The sequence below is a fragment of the Hydra viridissima genome, unplaced genomic scaffold, assembly GCF_058129835.1.
Source record: "Hydra viridissima isolate aposymbiotic clone 2 unplaced genomic scaffold, HvirCarnegie_v1 scaffold_6, whole genome shotgun sequence".
Classification (NCBI taxonomy): Eukaryota; Metazoa; Cnidaria; class Hydrozoa; order Anthoathecata; family Hydridae; genus Hydra; species Hydra viridissima.
Genome location: NW_028324305.1, coordinates 14,282,039 through 14,294,455, shown reverse-complemented (window position 1 = coordinate 14,294,455; position 12,417 = coordinate 14,282,039). Strand labels below are relative to the sequence as shown.

General features: G+C 29.0%; 1 protein-coding gene and 1 pseudogene across 1 annotated transcript; one reads left to right on the top strand and one right to left on the bottom strand.

The window, feature by feature from the left end:
* Positions 1–12,417, top strand: part of LOC149887157 (uncharacterized) — a 563,485-nt pseudogene that overhangs the window by 538,872 nt on the left and 12,196 nt on the right.
* LOC145190436 (glucocorticoid-induced transcript 1 protein-like) lies at positions 2,140–6,556 on the bottom strand. The gene is made up of 6 exons (XM_080067308.2): positions 6,197–6,556; positions 4,691–4,833; positions 4,371–4,487; positions 3,997–4,248; positions 3,228–3,604; positions 2,140–2,941 (listed from the first exon to the last, which is right to left on the bottom strand). The coding sequence occupies exons 1-6, from the start codon at positions 6,423–6,425 to the stop codon at positions 2,830–2,832; spliced, it is 1,230 nt and encodes a 409-aa protein (XP_079923434.2). The 5' UTR covers positions 6,426–6,556; the 3' UTR covers positions 2,140–2,829.

The window sequence follows — 12,417 nt, the reverse complement described above, 5'->3', positions numbered from 1 at the left end:
CCCAAAAAATCTAACCACAAATGTTGTTAAGGTAAACTAGAGTATTAAGGTAAACTTGACACTTTTTATAGAGTATTGAGATAAAAACTGTTATTTATTTTCAAATGTGTCTGTGACAGGAGGAGAGTTTCTGGTTTTTATTACGAGTTTTTGCTAAATAATTATGATACTTTGTGAATTATTTTTGATGAAAAATATTTTGATAATAAATGGATCCTTTTATTAAGTTGCTCATTTTGAACTTCAGCAAAAATTCTGTTTCGGGTTTCATAAAAGCTGATGCTTGCTTGTTTACTGTGCTGCATATTTTCCCATCAGCTAAACATCACCCTCGGTACGGAAAGTATTGTGTAGTTACTGGATCGGTCATTTTTAACGATATCCCGTCCTTTGATACCGATACCAATACAGATTTGGCATTGGTCTCGGAAGGACTGATTTTTCCGATACCAACTTCGAAATTTCATTCATGGTATTATTGTGCAACGAGTCATCAGAGAATGCGATGCTTACTATCAGTCTTATTTAAATGTGATACCAAAAAAATTAAAAGTAGTTTGCGGTAGCAAATCATAGCTGCTTTATATCTCTCACGTGGGATAACTTGACAAAGTTTGACGTCAACTTTTTCCCATGCCTGGGGGAACATTGACATACTGAGTAGGTTTGTAAATATGTGTGTATTGAGGATAATTATCGCTTTAAAAAATCTAGAAACGGTATGTAAATTCCGGTAAACGCTAAAATGGTCATCGGTGAAGCGGTATGTAAATTCAATCCGTTGTCCCATCATTATCATATACGTCATTGTGATATATTGATTAGTTGGTTTAACAAAAATATTTCATGAATTCAGGACTTAAAAAAGAAAAAAATTTAATCTCATAATTAAGTTTACGTTTTTGTACTCATGTAACTTTTGTACTCAAAAACTATTATTGAGATTATGATTTTGAGTATGCTAGATCACTTGTTTCACTTTTAAAAAATGATTTAGAGCTAAATCATCAAAAAAATGTGTGTAGAGTATTTGTCATTTGAAAAAAGCTTTCTGATGCAAGCTTAAACTTAAACAGATTCACCCTTTTTGATCATATCCACGCCTCGAACGTTTTACTTTTTAATTGGTTGAGCTTCAACTTGCGAACAAAGAGAATAATTCTTAATAGCCATCTTACTTCTAAATCATATACAAACCTTATTAAAGTCTTTAAAAGCTTACCGCTTAAAGAAAAACCGTTGTTTTAAAGGCGCACAGTGGTCAGATTACACAAAAAATGCGCCGAAACTCCAAGAAACTGAAATTTTTTAATAGTAAACTGGCATAAATTCGTTCATTATGATTTAAAAAGGCAATAAAAATCTTTTTTTTTTAAAAAAAAAAAAAGACCAAAAAATCTTATTATTATTAAAGCTTTATTAACTTTATAATGGCACGAAATTACCTAGCTTCAGCACTGTTATCATTGCTAAGAGAAACTCTCAAAATATAAGCAATCAGATAATTCAAAAAACTTTAAAATTGACAATAAAAACTCACATTGTAAAATTAAAGGATTTTTCACTATTAAAATGCCGATGGGCATCACAGGGATTAAAAACATCCTATTTTCAATGCTGTCAAACACATGCTAATCAAAACATAGTCTTCCTCAAAAACAAGTGTATTTCAAATTAACAAGATTTGTCATCATAACTTGAAATTGAATTTGATTAAAATGCATTTGATTAATAAATTTTAATCAAATTCGATTTCAAAAATTTTCATTTTTGTTGGTTACACCCTAGGTTTCATTAACCACAAAAAAAGGCTGATTGGATTTTTTTTGACAAACTACTCTTCAGTTACTTAAGTTTCCAGATTTTTGTAAGTTTTGCGAAAATAGCATTATATATCATATTTGATTTAATAAAATTTTTAGGCCGATTCTTTAAAAAAAAAAAGAGCTTTTATTGGCTTTTCAAATCAAAACGAACAAATTTTTATCAGTTTACTATTAAAAAAACCCAGTTTTTTCGGCGCATTTTTCGTGTATTCTGACGAACTGTGACGCCTGTTATTACGAAGGTTTGCATTGCCGTGAGGAACCATAGTGGAGCAAGAGGGGGAATTTTTTTTAAGAATTAATTGCAACATTAAAGTATAAGTACAACACGAAACATTAATTATGTTATAAATATTTATGTACTGTTGTGTTCTAGTTTAGGAATTTTTTTTTTTCTTTCCATACGTCATACTTATAGATCATGTCCCACGCAGTCCTTTATTTCGTTTTAACTAAATCGTGTTGATCTTCGTTTAAAAATTGAATGTTTTCGGCGAGAAATATAGCAACATTACAAGAGAAAATGATAACAAATCGAATAACATATCAAAAAATCTAAGACAATTTTAATATAAATTAATGCGTATCTCTCTAAACAACAACTTAAATATTCATTTAAATATTGGAATATGTTTATAGTTTAATATAGATTCTTTTTAAATAAACAGGAAAATGGGCCCAAAAATGTAAATTTTAAGGATACCTTTTAAGTATTTGTATGTGTATATAAGCATATATAGCATATACATAAGCATATATAGACATACGCACATGATTACATACTTAAGCTCCAATATAACACTGCAAAGTCAGACGGAACAGATGTGTATATATATATATATATGTGTGTGTATATACATATACATGTATGTGTGTGTATGTGTGTATACATATATATACTTACATATACATATATATACATATATATACATATATATTATATAGCATCCATATGAAACTGAATTCTCACTTTAAATATTAATAACTATTAAGTAAACTTGTCTCAAGGTTCTGTAGATAAAGAATAAAAAGGCGAATCTTCACTGAATTGAATTGTGCATTTAGTTACATCTGGACACAAGTGTGATTCCTTCGAACTTTTTAAAACTTCTTCGCTAAAATTCAAAAAAAATTATAACTATCGAATAATTTTTATTTCAAAAATTGCTAGTTTCACATTTAGGTTAATATATTTTTAAGGAATATATAATATATTTTTTTACATAAAAATATATTATATATTCCTTAAAAATATATTAACCTAAATGTGAAACTAGTCCAAAGAGATCTGAACTTGAATAAAAGCTAAATTGAAATGGCATCTGCAATATGGTGTTTTATTTGGGGAAATAATGCTACATAGGTAACTAAATTTTAAAAATTTTTTTCTTGGGAACTCACATTTTCATGTCTTCACCGCATAAAGGAATTTTTTCAGCACCATCAGGAGGACCTCGTGCAAACCAAAATGAATTATTAGGTTTCGGAGAAGAGGCATTCTTGGAAATATGTAAAGAAATGTCAGAAGACTCTTTTGAATACAACTCTATAGACATGCATCTATGTGGGTTAGGAGGATCTTTAAAAGCTTCTCTTTGCTCTGTAGGCGAGGAAGACCAAGATGGAGAAGCAGATAGGCTTCTTCTGTCTTTGTCTGAAGGAGAAAGAGGAACGCTATCAATCCATCCATTTGATGTTTGTGTATGAGTATTAATATTTTTTGTTGTTAGACCAGGGATAGGAGGTCTTCTTCCCTCAGGAGGAGTCCGAGCGGATATCTAATAAGAATTACAAATACACATTACTGTACTGTCAAAAAGTGTAGAAAGTATTTCATAGAATTAAAAGATATTTAAAAAGGAGATTATTAATACAGTTCTAATCAACTCTAAATCAATTAAAATATTATGAAGCAAAAGTAGAAACTAAGCAATATTAATTAATACTAGTATGAAGATTGTCATCACAATAGATATTTCTACTATAAACATTATCACCGCAACAAATATTATAACTATTGTAATTGTTGTATCACTACTATATATATATATATATATATATATATATATATATATATATATATATATATATATATATATATATATATATATATATATATATATATATATATATATATATATATATATATATATTATCAAGGTTTACTTACATGGTCATCACCCAGATCAAGTCCTTCAAGTTCAAAATTCAGCCCTTCTACACTTCTCCGTGTATGAAGAGTTGGGTATTTTGGACTGGAAGGTACTTGAGGAATGCAGACTGGTTTTGAAGAATTATATGGCGAGGGAGTAAAGTAGTGCTGTGTAATAGAGGTAGCATGGCTACCATGTACAGGAGACTGCTTGCCATAAGCTGGCTGTGAAGAATTCTGTTTGGAGCGTTGTAAGACTTGACGAAAAATCTGTTACAAATATGAAATTAATAAACTCTTTAAATATATACAAAAAATTGCCAAAGCATTAGGAAGATCTAATGCAGATCATAATTTTAACATTCAAAACAAAACAAAATATTTTTACTCACTTGCTTTGAGCCCAGTGCAGCAATGGATTTTCTGTGATCATAATTTGTAAAGTTTTCATATAAAGGAATATACTCATGCAATAAGACGCTTTCATCTGATTCAATCCAATTTGGTGTCTAGAAATTTGGAAGAGCTACATAAGTATTGCTGCTATTGAGTATTGCACAAAAATTATTTAAAACTTTTAAAGGCTTTTCCAGCAAGACACAAACAATCTCTTATAGATTTATACTTAAAATTATTTACAAAATTGAAAAAAAACTTTCTTTAGGGAGTCTAATATAGAAAAAACTGTTAAAATCTGGAAAAATTGAAATACCTGAGTGGCTTTATTGTTTGCATTTTTATTTACAAAATAACCACCAGAAACCACTTCACGAGGCCACTGGCCATTCATGTAAGATGATAACGTTTCAAGGGAGTTAGTTCTTCGGATGTGTTTCTTGACAGGTTTAAAAAATTCTGCAAAGGTAAAATTAAAGTATTTTATATTCTTACACTAACAACAATGAGATAAAAGATCTGAAAACTTCACAATATCTGGTTTATGTGTATACAAGCATACATGCATGCATACATATGCCATTTCTTTTAAAACTTACATTGATCAGATATTGTATGTATATACTTGTGTGTGAGTGCAAGTATGTGTATTAATATATTTATTTAACACCTGTTAAAACTTGTTAATTTGTTTTTAGTAAAGGATTACAATGCCTTAAGTTATTTAAACTTAAAGACATTTGTTACTGTTATTTTTTTGTACATTGTTTTTGTTTTCAAAGGGAATGAACTTAAGCTCAGATCTAATATAGATAGGCCACTAAGCCAAAAAGATTGTATACAGTTATTTTGTTTTCAACTTGTGTAATTTAATTCATATATATTCATTAAAGGAAGATTAGATACAATTGCAGATTGGAAGGGACCATTTAAATAAATCCATAAGCCTCCATGAGTGTGATTATTCATTCATCACTTACTACTATTTAAATATCTCTCTGTTTCTATTAGTTAGTTAAGTTACATAGAATTTCATTCATTCCAGAACAGATCAATAAGTACTATACTAAAGAAGCCAATTAGTAATGAAGGAATTCAAATGCTAACTTTTGTCATGGTTCAACAAAAGGTGTAAAGGTTCTAAAAATATAATTTAAGAATCTTTACTTCTTTTATTTTAGGGAATAAAAATTAAATTAAATCAGACCTTAATGATGTTTTTGAATTGCAACATATAAAAATACTTTTTTATCAACACAATAAATACTCATGGAAGAAAAAAAGATTGAAAAGAAATAGAAAGCATTTTTTAAACTTGAGCTACTTTAACAATTTGAATGACTATAAATTTAAATCTTATATAAACCACCCATTAAAAAAAGCAAATTCATAAAGGACTGTCTTATCAACCCCCCCCCCCCCAAAAAAAAAAGTTAGTTGCTTTAAAGGACATTTAACAGTACAAAATCTATAAAACTGTAAAGGTTATTTTCTTTATTTAATTTTTAAGAATTTATTAGCTAGAGTACTAAAAATCATTGTTTCTTACTTAAAAAAGAAACAATTGCTTTTAGTCATTTTATTTTTATTTTCTCATATATATATATATATATATATATATATATATATATATATATATATATATATATATATATATATATATATATATATATATATATATATATATATGTATGTGTATGTGTATGTGTATGTGTGTGTGTGTGTGTGTGTGTGTGTGTGTGTGTGTGTGTGTGTGTGTGTGTGTGTGTGTGTGTGTGTGTGTGTGTGTGTGTGTGTGTGTGTCATTTCATGAAGCTCTAACCTTTGGAACCAAGAGGAGAAAGAAGATTTCGTGTCTCAGATGCAGAAACATCTGGGCTTTTTCTGATTCTGTTTCGTTTATCAGGAGGAAATCCAGGTGAAGAGGGACTTGTTCTTCTTCGAGTCGGACTTGGATTCCTAACAAGTGAAGAAACAGGAACTGTTGCCTTCAAAGGTTGATTTTTTGTATTTATAGGCGAGTTATTTCTTTTGGGACGTTGACCAGCCATCCTAATAAGTAGGGTTTAATTTTTTTAAATAACTTATGTACTAAATTCCTAATTTTAAGTACACCTTTCAGTTAAGGTATGCTGCATATATAGCAGCTGTGATGATCTCTCCAAAAAACTGAATTGATTGAAAACCTCACGTGTCAAAGTATTCGTACTATGATTGGTCGTATCAAACCGTTCGATACATTTGATTGGCTATTGGGTAACATAACAATTTCATTCATATATTTATTTCTTGTTAGTTTTCAAAAATATTTGTTACTGGGGAACCTTCAGTCAGGGAATCTCCCACGCTTCTGATTGTTCATATTTTTTTACATTTTATTGAGATGAGACTTTTTTCAAACAACTTTTATTTGATTCGTTCTTTTTATTGCAATGAAAAATCAGCTCCTTAAATTTTTATGCTACTAAAAATATTTCGCACCCTTATCGGTAAAACATCAACTTCAAAACGTTTACATCAACATTTATATTCATGTTAAATCAAACATTTGCATTTATATTACATTTTAGGTAAAGAAACAAGGAAAAGGAAAGAACTTTTAAACGCATTCAAGACTTAAAACAAAACTTTGGTTAAAAAATTGAATTCAACAAAAAAATCACAATGGTTCAAATCCAAACTTTAACGTAAATTTCACCTTGAAGATGGAAATTACGTTAAAGTTTGTCTTCGTTTGAAACTTTGTTGAAATCTAAAGTGATTCTGTATTCAAAATTAATTCAATAAAAAAAAAAAAAAAAACTTTGAGGTTGCTGTTGCAAAATTTTTTTTTTTTTTTTTCTACACGATTTGTTAACGGCTTTATTATTCAGAAATAGAAGGGTGTTTTCTCGTTTCTTTTAATAAAATTCTGACTAAGTGTATAGAAAGATTTTTTTTATATATGAGGATCGTTTAATTAAAATCAGGGGCAAAACACATTAAAAAATTATAATAACAAAACGTCTAAAGCAAAGAGATGAAAGTTTTAAATTTAATTCGAATCTCAGTGAAACACAGTTAATGCTGTTCCTATACAAACAAGGAGTGAAAAAGAATGTTCAACGCTCGATGAATTGGGCTCAACGAACGTGTAACGCTCTATTGGCTGTACCTAATCAAGCGTAAATATTCAATTACCAAATTTGAATTAAAGTTCAATAAGTTTTTAACTGCATTTCAATGTTTGACAAACTTATTCTATCAGAAAAGTCCGTACATTAAAATAGATTAGTGCTTTTTTATATTAGGAGTGATCGTCTCTCGAAAACTTGCCATCTTAATTGTATTCTTTAATTCTCCTTCATGCGTCTCAATTAGCAATAACGGCTTCTCTTATACATTACTTTTCTAACCTGTTAAGAGTTTTAGTTTTACTAATAGTCGAATTAAAATCAAACAAAAATTCCACAAAAACTACTTGGTTTCAACCAAAATTTTTTTCTGAAATGTTCCTTGTTTAAAAGGGAGCTAACTAGATCTAATAATTATTATAAATATTATGAATAATAATTATTAAGCGAATCCTTTTTAAAGAATAATAATCTTAGCAGGACACGGTTGAGCTGAAAAACGGCTTTGTGGCAAGTATAGATGAATTCTGCAAAAGGAGTTTTATCAAATATAAACAAACCTCGGTCCCAGGGTATTTTTCTTGTTAATCTGATACCTGATCATTATAACGATACTTTGTTTTCATAAGAGACATAAGAAAAAATCCATTGGAAACCAAATTGATATAGTATTAAAGATATGAGTTAACTAAAATGTTTCTTTCTGGATTTGCTCACGTGGGTTTAATGTCACAATAACCATTATGCTAACTCCAAAAAAAAAGTATGTGTGCGTGTGCGTGTGTGTGTGTGTGCGTGCGTGTGTGTGTGTGTGTGTGTGTGTGTGTGTGTGTGTGTGTGTGTGTGTGTGTGTATGTGTGTGTGTGTGTGTGTGTGTGTGTGTGTGTGTGTGTGTGTGTGTGTGTGTGTGTGTGTGTGTGTGGTATATACATAGATTTTTTTTTCAAATTGAAAATTTTTGCTGCACTTTTAACATAATTATTTTAAAAATGCTGATAGGCATGTTAGAGGGACTCCGTAACTTTATATTGGAATCCATTTACTTTACTAATTTCATTGTGCAATAAAACATGAAGAAAATGTTTTTGGGGAAATGAAAAAAATGTTTTCTTGCTTAGGATGTTGGGAATGTTTACACCTGTAGCATGACGAAGTGTTATTGCTAGTTCGCTGTATATAACTTTTTACATCGTGCACCTTTGAAATATAACATGGTACACAAATAAAATTTTCTGTTAGCAACGCCTTCACGAATACTTCTCCCTTCCACGGTTGTATATAAGCTCTGTAAGAGTTACTCTCAGTTACATCAGGAATTCTTAATACGTAACAATTTAATGTAGCACGTGTACAACAAAATATCCAAAACCATATTTTGATTAGCGAATTGTAAAGAATAATAGTTTTAAAGCCAACTTAATTTTAAAGTTAGCTTTAAAACTACTATTTCTTAATTAATTCGACTAATAATTAACTTCTTGAAAGATTTTTTTTTTTTTAATTTAATCGTTTGAGAAAATGATTTCTATTTTGCATTTATAACCATTTAAACGTTTATTTCATCTAAATGACATCAGTAATTGGTTCTAACAAAGCACAACGGTGATGATATCAAACAACATTTATTTCTTACGCTTGTTTCTTTAAAAAGTCAGAAATTTTTTCCCAAAAATCTCTTATTAAGTGTAATTGTTGCAAAAGAAAATGAAAACCCGAAGAACTTGATTTAACAAAATGAGTATTGCACAGAAACTTGTTGTAAAGAAATGTAAAGAGATCTGTTTTTGCTCGTTCGGATAATTTCAAGCCGTCACACTCACGTTGCTTTTTTAGATTTGAAATCTTTTTATGATATATATGCTACGATGGAATTGGGAAGAGGTTTACTGTCCATGTTTAGCCCCATCTAGCTCCCTTTGGTGAGAGGGAGGGTTTAACTTTCAGTGAACTTGTTTACTTTATTGGTGAACTTTTTTACTTAGAATAACAATCTATATATCGAAGAAATAACGTCATATATTGGTACGTCATATATTGGTACGTCATATATTGGTACGTCATATAATTTGCACCTTAAAGTTAACTCACACAAATTGCTTGCATTTAGTAAAAATATTATAAATATTATATATTATATATATAGCTGTTTTAAGCTGTATTATTTTCAAATACAAAATTTCATGCTCGTATAAGAGTGGTCAATATTTTGTATAAATAGAGTAATATGTAAATACAAAACGAAGAAACAACAACTATGTATGGTACTTAATGTTTCATACCTAACGACACTAATCAACCATGAAATACAAATCAATAATAATAAAACCGAAAGAAAGAAAAGAAAGAAAAAAACATAGAAAGAAAGAAATTTGTTTTTTTGCCTGCATTTAGAAACCATTTCGTTCTTATTATTCAATAAGTTTCCTAGTTGAAACATAATTACGTGCTTCTCATGCTGGGATAGCATGCAACGTTTTGTGGCCGGCTTGTGCGATTTGCAGTGCTTAATAATTTTCCACCTAACAATAGGTGTAAAATTTTCTTTTTTTATTTCACCATATTTCTTTAGATAACTCCGTGTCATTCTTGTACTTTTCAATATTAAAGGAATTTAGGTGGTTTGCATACCTTAGTTTGAATGGTGTTTCGCTGATGCCGTAATATGTTTAAATAGGGCATCATCAGAAACTTTTTGTTTCAGAGCACACGCCACCATAATTTTGTTTCAAAGCACACGCCACCGTAATTTTGTTATTGTCTTGTAACTTTTTTGTGCAATTAAGGTGAGAAATTTTTTTTGTGGGCAATTTTATCATCGCTGATGATTAACATATAAATGATAAATGATTAAAATGATTAAAATGATTAAAATGATTAAAATGATTAAAATGATTAAAATGATTAAAATGATTAAAATGATTAAAATGATTAAAATGATTAAAATGATTAAAATGATTAAAATGATTAAAATGATTAAAATGATTAAAATGATTAAAATGATTAAAATGATTAAAATGATTAAAATGATTATGGAAATAGAAGGAGTAGTTTGGTTTACTATTCAAACTATTTTAATTTGTTAATTTGTGGAGAAAAACGCCCTCTAAGATGTTTTACCCCGAAATTCCACTTTTATTCATTTATTTTTTAAAAGTATCCATAAGTTTACAGTAAAGGTTTTTTATCTATTCTATTTTTTTAATCATCTTTAAAAGCACACTTGAACTGAAAATTCAACACCGCTTGAACTGAAAATTCACAATAAATTGACAAGAATTAATCATATAAACAATGTAATGAATTTCCTGAAAAAGATCACTGATGGCTATAAGAATGGACGATCTAAAATCAGACAATTAATAGTTATTTATCGAATTTGGGATCGTCCATTCTTGCCATATTCAGTTCCTAAAATCGCGGTTTCTCGAGAAAAAAGTAGACCCAGAATAAAAGGATTTTTACACCTATGCATAAGAAATCATTCAGAAGTTGGAGCTTCATGTATTCCCTAGCACCGTAAGAAAATGAATTGCCCGGATCATTATTTCTAAAAAGTAATTATAAAGAATTGTATGATACTTTTTTTTAAAATAAAATTGCACAATTTATTGCGCTATTTGATAGAACTTTATTTTTAATGCCATTAAAGTACCCTCTTAAAAAACAAATAGCATTCAGAGTTCAATGTCGTCATTTCTACACCGCGACTCATTTAAATTTTATTGTCAGCTGAAAAAGTCCTTTAAAACTCAACGCTGGTTGGTCATACCATTTAAAGAAGATCATAAACCAGTTGAAGATATTTTCCTTTCACACCTTCATCTTTAAATAGTCTCATATTCTTTTTTTGGCACTTGATTAAATCGCCAGTGCGTTCTGGTCATTCCTGACAACCTTATCATTCAAATGGCTTTGTAAATTTATCGATCTTAACTTCACTCGAAATCAAGAATTAATCGAGAAAAAAAAACAGAAAAAAAAAACAAAATAAAAACGAAAGAATTGAGAAAAGTAAATAAAAGATGCAAATGCTGTTTTAAAATAATGATTGAAAAACAACAACTAAAATACCGAAAAACCAGTATTTGAATCTTTTAATACCAGTATTCAATATCGAAAAATTGAAAGGTATCCCGGTTTTTGGCATAGCGGTATTGGAGAATTGGAGTCTATTTAAAATGGTATTCTTAACGAGTTATGTATATATATGCACACTATTAAGCAATTCTCCAAATAAGGAAAATAAGATAGTGTACTTAAATATTATTTCAATTGTGTGTAAAAACGTCACCAACAATGGTGGCAGTTGCTCTTTGTCTACCGGTTTTTTTGTTGTTGTTGTTGTTGTTGTTTTTTAAAGTGGATGTATCTGTCGTTTTAAAGTAGAAAAGTAGAAGAGATGACGTAACTATCGTTGCAAAATAAAACATGGAAAGGACACTCAAAATAATTTCACAGTTTAAAATACATCAAATAAATAACAAAACAAATAGTTACTTCTTTAATCAAAAAAATAAATTTGTTGGATGACATTTTTTGCTTAAATGTAACATTTCCTTCCTACATTTCCTTCCTACATTTTTTTCCGGATATTATTGCCAATGTTAGGGTGACATTCGCGGTGAAGTTTTTTTTCTTTTATAAATTATGAATCTTTTAACAAAATAATAATGTATTGAATCAATATTTAATGCTTAAAAGTTAAAAAAAAAAAAAAAAAAACTGTTTAAATTAGAAATAAATATCCAAATTAAGAACCGAAATGTCCACAAATACAAAAAAGTTATAGATAAACTTGTTGATATGTAATTGATTTAAAGCAATTAGCAGTAACTTGGTGAATTGAAAAAGCTTTTAAGACCACTTTAAGTCAACTTTATGGCGTTTACCAAATTCCAGTTTTATTACCTGGGTTTAAGCATTCAAAACA

Coding starts and splice junctions, on each gene's coding strand:
- LOC145190436 (XM_080067308.2), bottom strand. CDS start 6,425: ATGGCTGGTCAACGTCCCAAAAGAAATAACTCGCCTATAAATACAAAA. Junction 4,488..4,690: donor CAAACAATAAAGCCACTCAG/GTATTTCAATTT, acceptor CCAAATTTCTAG/ACACCAAATTGGATTGAATC. Junction 3,605..3,996: donor TTGATCTGGGTGATGACCAT/GTAAGTAAACCT, acceptor AATTCTTATTAG/ATATCCGCTCGGACTCCTCC.